The 13,708-nt window shown below is 53.3% G+C and overlaps 1 protein-coding gene across 1 annotated transcript; it reads right to left on the bottom strand.

The window, feature by feature from the left end:
• Positions 1–486: 486 nt before the first annotated feature.
• On the bottom strand, positions 487–13,683 carry LOC129323812 (erlin-1-like). Its single transcript, XM_054970542.1, has 11 exons — positions 13,518–13,683; positions 13,324–13,405; positions 13,158–13,204; positions 12,545–12,606; positions 9,905–10,030; positions 8,202–8,275; positions 5,003–5,061; positions 4,679–4,770; positions 3,361–3,450; positions 2,381–2,460; positions 487–1,945 (listed from the first exon to the last, which is right to left on the bottom strand). The coding sequence occupies exons 1-11, from the start codon at positions 13,634–13,636 to the stop codon at positions 1,736–1,738; spliced, it is 1,041 nt and encodes a 346-aa protein (XP_054826517.1). The 5' UTR covers positions 13,637–13,683; the 3' UTR covers positions 487–1,735.
• Positions 13,684–13,708: the final 25 nt, after the last annotated feature.

The raw sequence follows: 13,708 nt of genomic DNA, 5'->3' as shown, positions 1-13,708 counted from the left end.
TGGCAGGAGTTGATGGAGGCAGCCTGACAGGGTGCATGAAAGAGGAAGCGAGCGCACTCGCCCTTAAAACCTGCAAAGGAAGAGCCTGGCTTGGGGGAAAGCAGAAAAAGTCAGGACGGAAGGGGGAAACTCATTGGCCCCTAGATTCCTAAGATGGAGAAGCGCGTGTGCTCCAGACCAGAGTTTTGCAGATTCACCCCTGCCCCAGCCCCTGCCCCGCAACTGCTTCTTCAAGGGCTCCGTGCTTGTTAGAGACCCAAGTCTGTCCTTCCCTTAGAGGCTGGCACTGGGGGAGGTGGGCCAGGATCCACGGGGAGGGGGGCTACAAATAAGCAGTTGATGGGGAAAGGAAATGGCCGTTTCTGCCATTTCTACAGCAGCTTGAGAAGGGATCGTCCTTCTGCCTCAGACTCTGGCAGAAAGCATCAACTAAACAGCCTGTGCCCCAAAGGGAAAAGTCCAGACACATCCCATAGAGATGCTATAAAAGTTATTAAAATAAGCTTTATTTTCCCTTATTCCAAAGTTCAATATTGCATATACGTGTGGCATAAACAATGTTATAAAAAGCCTTGTCACAGATTAAACATTTCTAGCCATTTACAAACACTCTTGTAGGTAGCAAAGCGGAGCCTTTCACAGCATCCGCATTAACCTGACAATTTCCAGTTCAGCAACGCGGGTGCCCCACAAACAGCCCGAGTTGACTCCTCTTTACAATCCCTGCATTTGTGAATTCACAGTCTCAAGTGAGATGAGGACTTTGGCATCCAGGCAAGGCTGAACTCACACCATGCCCCCTTGAGCCCACCCAGAGTGGCAGAATGCCAACAGCACAAAAAGCAGCCACACTGCAGGGGCAAACGAGGCACCCCTCTGGCCCCTCCAGCAGGAACCATCAGCCTTAGGGGGTCTTCCTGCGGCCCCACTTCATTTCCCAAGCAAAATCCAGCGGGGGTGGGGGGACCAGCTAGGCTTGTGCCCGCGTACAGCTGCAGTTGTGAGCTGAGCACCCAACGTTAGGCTATCCCAGTTTCTCTGCCTATTGGCGACACCCATCCGGGAGCGCTCTCAATTTGCTATACATACGTAGAGAAGCCTTCAGAGTTGATTCAACATGCCATTTCCAGTATGTGAGGGTGACACGCCAACTCAGAATGCACATGGAAGACTTGCCCTGAAAGTGCATTCCTGTCTGAAGTTTACACGTACCACCTGCAGGAAGATGCTGAGGCAGAGGCACTTTGAAACACAGCCCCCTATTTGGAATCAGCTCTTCAGCCACCTGCAAGGAGCTGGTCAAGGCCTCTGAAGCAACCCTATAACCCTGCAAAGCCTGGTACTAAGCTCAGCCAAAGAATACCGATGGCAACAGATCTCGGCAGACAGCCCTCCTCCCCACACGATTCAGTCCAGATGCACCTGTGAGAGGGACAGCACAGGAGGCAGACCTGAGACCCCGCCTCCCATAGGCAGGTCATGCCGGCGGCCCCAATGCCACGCCCTCAGAAATGGCCAGTGCGCTGCCCTCACCACTGCCCACAGACGACCACACGAGATCCAAGACCGTCTCTAGGCTGCAGAAAGCATTTGTCTTCTCTATCTTCACAACAACATTCTTGGGGTAAGGCAGATGTGAGGTCAAGGGCCCGGGCACCAGGCCAGTTAGGGGTTCAGACAGCGAAGGCTGCACGGTGCGAGGGTCACATCTCCGCTGCCCCGCCTCACTGAAGCATCAAGAGGCCCCCACCCCGCTGTGCCTGAGGGGGTGTCTCCCTGCTTCCGAGATGAGCTGGGCTTCTCCAACAGTTCTTGCAGCCACGCACTTGAAGGCACAGGGACCCAGAAACAAACTGGGGGGGAGGCTGCTTCCAAAATACAGCTTGCTGTTGGTTGCAATGGCCTGGTATTTTACCAGTTCCAGATAGGCTGGCGTGAGTTTCATCTGGAGGGAGAGAGAAAGTAAGTGAAGCAGCTCCGAAGGCCCTTTGCAGCGCAAGCTTCCCAGTGTGGCAAACCACCTTCCTTTCTTTCCAGGAGGAGGGGGTTCTCTCTTTCCTAGGGTTGCCAGTCCCCTGCTAGGGGTGGGGGATCCCCTGCTTCCACACACACCCCCGCCCCCACTTGCCTGGCTGGCGAGAAGACGGGGGAACGTGCCTTCCAGGGCGCGCTCCTGGGCTCCACAGTGGATCGTAGCAGCGCTCCCAGGGGTGGCATGATGCCCTGTGTGACGACGTCATTGCACAGCCCAGGAGCGTGCGCATGACTGGCATGCACGAGAGCACTTCAAAACAGGTGACCGCCGAGTCTCCTGCCTTTTGCCGGGAGGGTTAGGGGACCTGGCAACTCAACTGCCGGTGCAGAAGCAGGGTTCGCTCACCTTGTTTGAGTCGGCCGCCTTCTGAGCCGTGTAGTACTTGGCATCTGCTTTCGCCTTCTCTCTGGCTAGGAAAGCAGCATCTGTGGGGAGGACAAGACAGCCTGGCTAGGCAGGGCTACAAAGGGAAGTTCAGGCGGGTGGGGGGGGGGGCAGCTACCTAGGCTCCCAGCTGTAGCGGCCCTAGGAATCCATGTCGTCCTTTGCTAGTTTGCCCAGGCCAAACAAAACTCCCAAAGACGGATTCAGCCGGCCAAGCCTACACCAGCTGGCACAAGCCTGTGGCAAACGGAGGCAAGGAGGGCGCTGTCTGCCCAGCTCAGAGGCCTTGTCCCAGGGTCCTTCAGGCAGAGCCTCTGGGGAAAAGGAGGCTGCCGTGTGCCGTGTGCCTTGCTGCCACCTGAGGGAGGCCTCCCTGTGCTCTCTCTGGCTTCTCAGAAATGGCTCTGCCTCCTGCGCATGCAAAAGGCAGGCCTGGCAAAGAAAACTCCACCTGAGCAGCCGGGTCGGCATTCAGAGGCGAGGGGGCCTTCTCCACCTTCCCTGTCTTTGCTAGATGCCCCACTAAAGCTTCTGCTCGCATTTGCCTGCGTTGCTCATTCTCTCCCGGGTGGCCTCATCAAAGCCCAGAAGCACAGGACTGCCAGCCTCACCCAAAATGCGCCTCTTCCTCCACCTGACCCAGTGTGTCCATTATGTCCCACCCGGAGAGATCACGACCATCTAACACTCAGCATGGCAGAGGAGGAGCGTCCTCCTTTCCCTCCCCTCAGCTCTTCGCTTTGGACACGGCCAAGTCCCTGCCGAGGTACAAGATGCCCGGTTGGTGGCCAGCCGGAAGAGGCCGATCCTTGCCTAGTTGTGTGTGTCTGTACAGAGACAGCTGTTCGCAGAAGGCGTGCTGGACTGCCCACAGAAGTTACCCAGGATAACGGGACTAAGATCTGCCTCAGGAAAGGGAGGAGAGCGCTGGGAACACTGACCTTCGAGCTCATAAATCCGCTTTCTTATTAATGATTCCATGACCTTCTGGTGATATCGAATCTTGGACACCTGAGCCGCCTTCTCTGCTTCTGTAATGAGACATCTGCCTATTAAAAACAACGGCATGGATCGCAGCAGGTCACGCTGCTGCGGACACTTCTTCCAGCTCCTCTGTTCCCAGGAGGAGCCATGCCTTCACCCAGGGAACTCGCTCACCGGTGGCTGAAGGGGAGGCGGCCTTCAGGACAGCGGCTCCTGTGCCTCCCCCCCCTTGCCCACTGCTCGGCTCCCCCTTGCCAGGAGGCCTCCCACCCACACTCTGTGCCCAGCCAGGGAAGGAGCCATCCATCCCCCTACGAATGCAAGCTCTGGTAGAGCATTTTGTCCCCAGAGGGCTTCAACCACATCAGGAAGACAGAGGCCACAATCCCTGTCGGGCACCCTCTCTTCCCTGGGCTGCTCCAAAGCGTGTCTGCCTCAGGGGGAGCCATCGAATGCGCGCGCACCTCTGTCCCTCACAGCAATGGGCCTATAGAAAGGTTCTGCCAGGTACGGTGGCTGTAGCGCAGGCCTGAACCAAAGGCAGAAACAAGGGGGCTGCCTCGGCCCCGACCAGAAGCCATTCAATGGCCCCAGCTGCCTGCACATTGCTACTTCTGAACGTTGCGCCAGATTCCCACCGTTCTGCACCCAGAGGTGGGCCAGGCCAGATGCAACCGTTCTTATGATCAGGGCTGCGTGCCTTCAGGCCCCTGTGGCTCCAGCCCAGCACTCTGGGTTTCCCAGGAGGATTTTCTATTCAGTTTTGCGTGTATAATTTAAATGTTTAAATAATATTAGCAGAAGAAAACAAAGCCGCCCTATGTACGATCATTGGGGTTTGTCTGTGCCAACGTTTAGCCCATCTAACATAACTGATCTGCAGAACAACAGCTCTGACAACTACAAACAGACTTTAATTACATAAGTGGGCAATATTTTTTACTTGAAAACATAATAAAATGTATTACGAGGATTATATTCTGTGGTTTGGGATTTATCACGTTCAGCCAGCACAGCTGATCACAGCTTCTTGTTCCTCGAGTCCACTCTCTGTAGCCGCTGCAAGAAGCCGAGGGGCCAAGGCGGCAAAACTAGTAGTGCCTGGTTTCAACTGCGGCTCCTCCCCCCTATGAGGGGGCCACCCACTGCCACGGGCATCTACCGGGCCCCTGCCACTTGTCTTCTGAAGCTCAATGGCCCAACCAGGGCACATTCAGCTCGGAGGCTACTGGAGTGAAGTTAGCCTGGGAAGTACCCAAAAGGGTGACCCGTTACCTATGAGCGCCTTCCTCCGCTCCGTCTCTGCCTCCTTCTCCACCACCTTCTGCTTCTCAGCTGCTATCAAGAGTTTGGTCTTTTCTGTTTCCCTACAGAACAAAGCAGAAAATGCTCCTCCAGCTCACTGGTACGAACCCACGCCCCAAGCCCAGACTGCCTCCAGCACAAGTGGACGCCTCTTCCGGGCGGGGGCATGGCTGAGCCTGGAAACCGGCCAGGGCCTGCCCCCAGCCTCCCGCTCAAAGCCCTGGAAGCCCAGGCAAGGAGCCTGCAGGTGCAGGTCTCAGGCTCTTTGGAGGCCCTCCAGCAGTCGACACTTACACAAGTTCAAAATTCCTCCGAATGGCTTCAGGGATTTTGGGCTTTGTCACTCGCACAGCCTGCATGTAAATGACAAGGTGGCCCAAGTCAAGCCGCACACTCACAGCCCACCTTTGGCCAAACACGAGCGCCACCCATTCCATACCAGCCGTATTCATTTATTTTTAAAAAAAGTTTACGCCACCTTTCCACCCACATAGGGCTTCCAAGGCAGCAAACATGAAAACGTTGAAATATTTGACCATTAAAACAGCATTCAGAATAATACATGGAAGTAATTCGACAAAAACATATAAACACACAACACCAACTCCAGGGAGGAGGGCCAGTGACAGTTATTGCCGGTACGCCAAATGGAAGAAAATTACCGATTTAACTTAAAACACATCATCTGTAGCTCAGCATATTAAATTGTACTCTTTGGCATATTTATGGAATTTCCAAGTATAACTATCTTAGTTTTCTACAAGAAAAAATAGCAAATATACTCAATACTTGGAGGTACAAACTGCTACACCCTATGCTACTTCGCACACATCTTCATTTATCACCAAATTGATAGGAAAAAAATAAAAAGTCAAGATAGCAAACAAATTCTGTAGTGAACAAAAAAAGTATACACTATATATTTTGAGCAAGAAAAATAATTTTAAACGACATCTCACTCATTCCAAAAACTGATAAAATAGTCTCCTGTTGAGAGGGGGCCACAATGTCATCTTGGCCTCTATAGGAACAAACTTGAGCCTGCCCCTCCGTCTCTCTTCCCGCCCTTCACCCCCCCCCCCCCGTGTATTAGAGGCAGGGGACTGCTGTTGGCAAAGACTACCATCATGCTGACTGCGCTCTGAAATGTTATGACTGTTTTTAATGTTGATTTTAAATTGTATTTTAGGCTTGATGTAACCCGCCCTGAGCCCATTCACGGGGAGGGTGGGATATAAATAGAATAAAATATAAATACAAGTCACTGGCTTTCTTTCCCCAGTGCTCCCCCAAATTCCCCCATTTTTCCATCTGAGTGCTGAAAGAACTTTCTAGAGAACTTGTAGAACCCCTGTCCATCATCTTCAAGGCCTCCTGGAGGACTGGGGATGTGCCACAAGATTGGAGAAGAGCGAATGTTATCCCAATCTTTAAGAAAGGGAAGAAGGATGACCCGGGAAACTACAGGCCGGTCAGTCTGACTTCTGTTGCTGGGAATATATTAGAGCAGATTTTAAAGGGATCAATCTGTAAACATCTGAAGGACCACTCAGTGATCCGGGGAAGTCAGCATGGTTTTGTTCCTAACAGATCTTGCCAGACCAACTTTGTTTCCTTCTTTGATCGAGTGACCAGCTTACTGGATCGGGGGAACTCTGTTGATGTGATTTATCTGGATTTCAGTAAAGCTTTTGATAAGGTCCCCCATGACATTCTGATGGACAAACTGGAAGACTGTGGAGTAGACTATAAGTTTGGTGGATAGGGAACTGGTTAGAGGACCTCACTCAAAGAGTGGTGGTCAACGGCGTTTCATCAGATTGGAGGGAGGTGTCCAGTGGGGTGCCGCAGGGCTCGGTTTTGGGCCCGGTACTTTTCAATATTTTTATCAATGATCTGGATGAAGGAGTGGAAGGGCTGCTCATTAAATTTGCTGATGATACCAAATTGGGAGGAGTAGCAAACTACCAAGATAGAATTAAAATTCAACAAGACCTGAATACTCTGGAGAAGTGGGCAGCTGTGAATAGGATGCAATTCAACAAAGACAAGTGCACAGTATTACATCTGGGCCACAAAAATGGGAAGCACAAATACTGGATGGGGGATACACTTCTGGGCAGTAGTATATGCGAAAGGGATCTTGGGGTAAGAGAGGACTGTAAACTAAATATGAGCAGTCAGTGCGATGCGGTGGCAAAAAAGGCTAATTCAATCCTGGGTTGTATCAAAGGGGCCATAGCGTCGAAATTGCAGGAGGTCATAGCCCCTCTCTATACTGCCTTGGTCAGGCTGCACCTGGAGTATTGTGTGCAGTTCTGAAGGCCTCACTTCAAAAAGGATGTGGCCAAAATCGAGAGGGTGCAGAGGAGAGCAACAATAATGATCAGGGGTCTGGAGACTGAGCCCTATGAGGAAAGGCTGGGGGCCTCGGGAATGTTTCGTTTGGAGGAGGTTGAGGGGGGACATGATTGCTCTCTTTAAGTATTTGAAAGGCTGTCATTTGGAGGAGGGCAAGGAGCTGTTCCAGTTGGCAGCAGAGGGTAGGACGCGTAGCAATGGGCACAAAGGTACTGGCTGGATATTAGGAAAAACTTTTTCACGGTCAGAGTAGTTCAAAAGTGGAATCAGCTGCCTAGGGAGGTGGTGAGCTCCCCCTCACTGGCAGTTTTCAAGAAGAGGCTGGATGAATACTTGTCAGAGATGCTTTAGGCTGATCCTGCACTGGGCAGGGGGTTGGACTAGATGGTCTGTATGGCCCCTTCCAACTCTATGATTCTATGATTCTACGATCTAGTCCTTGGAACAAATAGGAACAAAATGTGTTGTCCTCCCCTCCACCCCCATTTTTACAGGCCTTCAGATCTCTAACTTCTCCTCTCCCCACCTGGCTTTTCTGATGTTTTCTACTCTTCTCTTTCCAGGGCCCTTTCCCCATCAGGCATAAATCCGGCTGATTTTCTTGGCCAGGCACATTCACAAATCTCCTTTCTTAGAAATCTCACTGACTCCTTTTTCTCTCCATTGACATGGCTCTCAGCCCACCGGGCTCAAGCACATGCTCATCCGGCCATGCCTTTAAAATTTCTGCAATGGCTCAGCAGCAGGAAAAAGATGGTTTGCAGAAGGTCCTTTTTGTACAGAATTAAGAATGCTCAAAATAAGGAATGGAAACCAACCTTCCCTTCTTTTTGGAGCTTGAAGGAAACGTGTGTTACCTTGGATGCCTAACAGTTATCCAATCAGAACTTTCATAGAACACAACTGTGTAGGCCAAACAAAACCAGGTGGTTTGGTACCCACCAGAATGCACAAGGAGTCTCCCTGGATCAGGGCTCTCCGTTCCGACCAAAGCATTATCCAAGACCTTAACCATTCCTTAGGCTTTTCATTTACAGCTGCAACCCAGGAAGCCTTTTTACAGCACTGCCTGGTATAGAAGCCACAGAGCCATTCCTGGTTTTGAGAGCAAGAGTGGGAACACAGGGCCTACCTGGATGGTGAGACCCGGCGCCATGACATTCAGATCCTCTTGCAGCGCAAGCTTCAGGTTGTCGTCTATCTGATCTAGGAGAGACGAAATGACTACCAAGTAAGTCAGCTGTGCAGGAGTCCTGGCACTCGTTTGTTTATATTGTGTCTTTCTGTTCAGAAAGAACTCCCAAGGTAGCTAACAGATACAACACATCCTAGTTAAACACACATATCAAACAAAGGACAGACTGGGAAGGAAAAATGGACCTGGAAAGGGACCCCACCCCACCCCTGCCCTCCCCAAGGAGGGAGGGAGGGAGACACAGTAGGCCTGACCACGTCCCACCTACTCCCAAAGGCAGGAGGGAGAAAGAGGCAGCTGGACAAGCGCCTTTCTTCGTGTGCACCACAGGGCTGGGAAATGCCTGCCTGTACCACGCAGGGCTTGGGTGGGTTGGGAGCTATCAGCCCAGCAGCAGAAGTTTGCCAATCTCCCCGTTTCAAATGTCCACTGGCAATTAAGATGGCAGCACCAGGTTGCTGCAGCTCCCTTTCAAGGCCTGTGCAGCCGGGGCGGGGTGGGGGCGGTGAGAAGGGAGAACCTGGGAGGAACTTGTCAAAGTTCCTCCCAGGTTCTCCCTTCCCAAACAAAGTCAACACCAACGGCCAGGAACATGCCGACAGAAACATGAAAGGGGACGTATCAAGTCACAGCCACCCCCCCCCCCAGACTGCCATTTCAGGCCCATCATTGCGTCAACCATCAAAATCCAGACTGGGAGGAGCATTTTTTCCGATCATAAGCCCAGACTGATTTTTTAAAAATAAATCTGCTCAGCTTCCACCTCCAAATCAGAAATAAACTCTTTCGTTTATTTAAAGGACTACATGAGTGCTCACACACTGGAACAGTACAATGTCAACAACAAAAGTAACACGTTCACAAAACGCTACGGGCAACATCCCGGGCACAGGGGTGATCTGTAGTCACAGCAGCACAGCCACTCCTGACACAAGTCACGTTCCTGTCCCTCCTCCCGTGATGAGACCCCTGCCCGGGATCTAGGAGTTAATCAAATAGCATCCATAAGTATATACAGCCGTTCCTGGGATATTGTACTCCCCACCTACAACTATCAGCCTAGCTCCGGCGTATCCTTCCAGCTAACCGGCCAGGTATGCCTTCCCATTCACACGCCCTGGCCAAAAGCACGTAATGCAATCAAGCCCGTTGTCCAACCCAGGAACTAACCATTGGAGTCTTTGTCCTAACTGCTAGGAGGACTCTCCTCTGCCTCAGGGCCCATTTCACCTATAAAGGTAGGCCCCAGCCTCGTACACATCGTGCAAGCTTCCTGGCTTCTCCCTTAGGGTCACTTCCCTGAGTCTCTCTCTCTCACTGTTCACGCTTGCTTACTTTCCTGCTCAGCTTCCACCCCCAAATGTCTTTAAACAACCTGTCTAAATACTGAGCCTCAGATTCTGGCATGCTTGCACCACCCTCTGCGCAGAAAAACGTATGTGATGCCCACCCAGCCAGCACGGCTGGACCTCATTGGGGAAGTGCCAGATGCGGCCACAGTCCAGCAAGAGCCAGGCTCGGTCCCCGTGGCACTGGAGGACCGGTCCTTCCACAGGCCCGGGGGCGGGAGGCAGTAAGAAACTGAACAGGAGTCAAGAAAAGCCACGTACGGAAGGTGCTTGGGGAGAGCAGACGCTTACCGAAGAGCTCGATGTATACTTCCTGGAGCGTGTGGGCACTGCAGAACTGGTTGAGCTCATGGTGGATCTTGTTAAAGATGAGCGCCTTGTCGTAATCAGCAGTGTAGTTCCTCACAATGTTATAGACTAGGGGGAGCATTGCAAGGTCACGTAAACAGAACACACTCCAAACAAAAGTTCTCCTTTGCCCCTCGTGCTTCTCACCAGAGCCCCAGGCAGCCTCCCTAAGGAAGGCGAGTCTGAATAGAACCCATGAAAAATGCAGGCCCCCCCGGGGGCAGCTGAGAGATCAGGCCACAAGCCACCAACGCTGCCCAGCCTCTTGGAGACCACTGGCACACTTAGGCTGCAAGAGGCAGAGTATTAGGCTTCCAACAGCAACTACGCAGCTCGCTTTTAAACGATATACAACTGATGCACTAGACGACCTACAAAAGTGCCCTTTCCTACCTTTTCTGTAGCTATCCAAGCCTCATCTTCACTACATTTAATCACAAGCAGGGCTCTAGTTTTTCTCTCTGCTTTTTCAAGTGAATGGAATAGGGGGAAGAGCGTGGAGACAGGATATGTAACAAACAGAACGCCTATTTATTTTAGCTACTGTTTTCACTTGCTCTGTAGAAGCATCTAATAACTACAAATGAAACTGTTACCTTGGCAATGGGGGAGGGAATCATAAATGCCTCTTACTTTTATTTTTTATTCATTGCAAATTAGTTTGTGAAACTTTTGCACACTTTTTTCTCTCTACTCACACTCCACTTAGCCTTTGAAGAGTCCCTCACACACAGCCAGAGTTTCAGGGTGTGTGCATTTCTGCTCCACTGTGGGCACGCATCCTGGTTGGTGCAAGACCTGAACAGAGCAGTGATTCCAGAGAGAATGCCCTGCCCCTCTGAGAGGCAATTCTGTGCCCACTGGAGCACCCCAAGAATCTCCAAACGATTTGTCTCTCATTGATGACACCTTAGCACGGTTTCCTTCCCAGCCTCCCCCAGGCAAAGAAATGATGCTTATTCCTTGTGTGAATATACCCTGAAGCTCTCCACCTGCAATGATATCGTCTGAACCTGCTGTGAGGACTGGACAGCACAGGGGGCTCTACATGCGTGCCCTCAACATCATGCTCCACCCGAGATTTTTCTCTTCAAGCCTGGTCCACACCATCTTGTCTGCCTCTTTCCTTCTGAGGCAGCAGCCCCTATCTCAGCATTGCCTAGTTTGGTCCCCAGCTCACTCCACCCCAAAGCCGCCCCTACACACCTGCACCCACCTCTGCTCCCGCACTCCCAAGCTGGGTCTCCCTTTGCCCACCACCTGATAGTCATCTGCGCTTGGAAGCCCTCCAGACTCCCAGGCTACTTTCAGGCATTAAAACGGCCTCATGTATGCCAGTGAGCACACAGGAAGGAGCACCCTGGGGGGCCCAGCCAGAGGGCCATTGAGCTCGCCTTCCTGTCCCTTAAAGATGCTGGGAGCAAAACGGGCCTCTCTGTGCAAAGATACAGAGGCCTGGAAGAACTGAGAGAAAAAAAGAAACGGGGAAATGGGGAAACATGCTGGAAAAAATTCTTGTGAACTTTGTTTTTTGGAAAGAATGAAATATTTAAAATATACTGTAGATACACCCAATGTAAAGATTATGTTTATTACTTAAATGTCAACAGTATGGTCAACAGCTAAGGCAGTGTGTGTTTAAACGAGAATATGTTATTAAAGAGTTTCTTATAGAAACTACAATATTTATACTTTGAAGTTCCATAAACATGCCAAAAAACAGTTTTTGTATGCGAGTTGCAAGTGATGTGTTTGTGTAATGAGTTGCAAGTGATACGTTTCCCAAAATTTCCAATTTATCAAACAAAAGGAAAACACTTTTTCCACGGCTTCAAAATTTCCAGAAATCTTATCTCTTTGCCTCCCATTGAAAGACTGCTCTGTAGCATATTCCTCCACCTTACTTTTAGCTACACTTGCCCCCAAAAATATTTTACAACCTTCAGGACAATTTCTAGTTCCTTCTGGATTCCAGTGCACGCTATACAGTCAAGGACCAAATATGGGGGTGGGCGGGGGGGGGGATGTCACCAGCCCCACCCTCCCCATTGCCTTGACCCCAGGATGTCACCCAACTTGGGGGCCACCCCATTCCTCCCTCCCCCTCTCTTACCCCCTGCAGCACTGGAGCCCGGCTCCTGGATGAGCCTGGCCTCTTTCTCTGTGAGGAGCCAGGATCGCTTTGCCTGCTTCCACATCCCCCACGCGCTTTCCCCAGAAACAGGCAGCAGCTCCTAAAAGGGGCCTTCCCCGGGGCCTGAGTGGTGACTCTCCATGAGGGATCCTCCCATTCCCAGCAAGTGAGCCTCTACGCTCCTCCCTACGGTAATGGGGGGGGGGAAGGGGGCACCAAGGAGGTGCTGGTCTTGTGGTGTGTCGTTCTGCGCTTCAGTTGTCACTGTATGCACCTGCACACTTACTAGATAACCTTATGCATGGTTAAGGACGCAGTTTAAAAAAACACAACGTTAAGCCCCAAGGCCTTTGATAGCTTTGGCTGAGAGAATCCCCAGCACCCACAAGGATTTTCCTCACTCACCACCCTCACGCCAGGCACACGGAAGAGCCGTGAAGAAGAAATACCTGCATGCGGCGCCAAGAAGTTCACCACTTCAATCCGATCAATGTAGATCATGACCCCACCACTACAAGAAGAGGACGTGTGTGTCAGAGCCGCGGAGAGACAGGCCTTCCTTCGCTCCCTGCGCTGGCGGCCTCTCTCTGGGCTGGCCAAGAGGAAGGTGGAGCCCAGAAGAGGCGGGCGGAGGGGGCACTGCCAGCCCCTGCCATGCCTGCAGCGCTCAAGCGCCCTCACAGGGAGGTCTGTCCCACGGGCACCACTCCAGGCTCCATTTTGTGCTGCCAGAAGGCTGGGGGGGGGGCGGCACCGGCAGCGCAGCCTGAAAACCGGCCCCTGGCTCAGGATTCCCAGAAGGGCCTTCAGAAAGGAAGAGCTTGAAAGGCAGGTTTAAAAAGCAGGACCCCCCCCCCGCCCTGACCCCCCCTACAACGGACCCCTCCCTGCAGGGGGGCAAGGGCAGCAGCGCCCCCCCCCCACCCAGAGAAGGGCCTGCGGGGCTCAGGGACGCCCCACCCCATCCCCACCCTTCCCGGCTCGCGAGGCCACCGGGGGTCCTGGCGCGGGCAGGGCCCGGTGGCGCCCGAAGCGGCTGCCCCGGGGGGGGGGGAGGCCCACCTGGTCCCGCAGGGCACGTTCTTCACCTCGTCGGTCTGCAGCGTCGTCTGGGGGGGGGGGGAGAAAGAGAGAGGGAGCAGGCGAGGGGGGGGTCAGCCCCCGGGATGGCCCGACCCGACCCGGCCCTGCGCTCCCGGCCGCCCTCCCCCCCTCCCCGCAGGCTCACCTGGACGGCCCGGTGGGCGGTGAGGAAGGGCAGGAGGAGGCGGAACCCCGGCCCGCTCAAGCTGGGCAGCAGCGCCCCGCCCCTGCGGAGACGAGAGTAAAGGAGAGGCGAGGAGCCGCCGTCACCCCCCGCCCGCGGAACTCCCCGCCACGGGAGCCGCCCGGCCTCCCGCCCCGAGGCCCCCCGCCCGGCACCTGTAGTAGACGGCGAGGTGTCCCTCGGGCACCTGGTGGAGGGCGGCGCCCAGGAGCAGCAGCAGCAGCAGCGCGGCCGAGGCGGCCCCCGCCAGCCGCGCCGCCCCGCGACCCGACATCGCGCTCGCCCGCCCGGGCCAGGCCTCGCCACGCCCCTTCCGGGAGGGGGGACTTCCGGCCGGCGGAAGCGG

Source organism: Eublepharis macularius, chromosome 2 (genome assembly GCF_028583425.1).
Source record: "Eublepharis macularius isolate TG4126 chromosome 2, MPM_Emac_v1.0, whole genome shotgun sequence".
Taxonomy (NCBI): domain Eukaryota; kingdom Metazoa; phylum Chordata; class Lepidosauria; order Squamata; family Eublepharidae; genus Eublepharis; species Eublepharis macularius.
The sequence above is the reverse complement of the archived record's forward strand: the minus strand, read 5'-3'. Positions and strand labels throughout refer to the sequence as shown.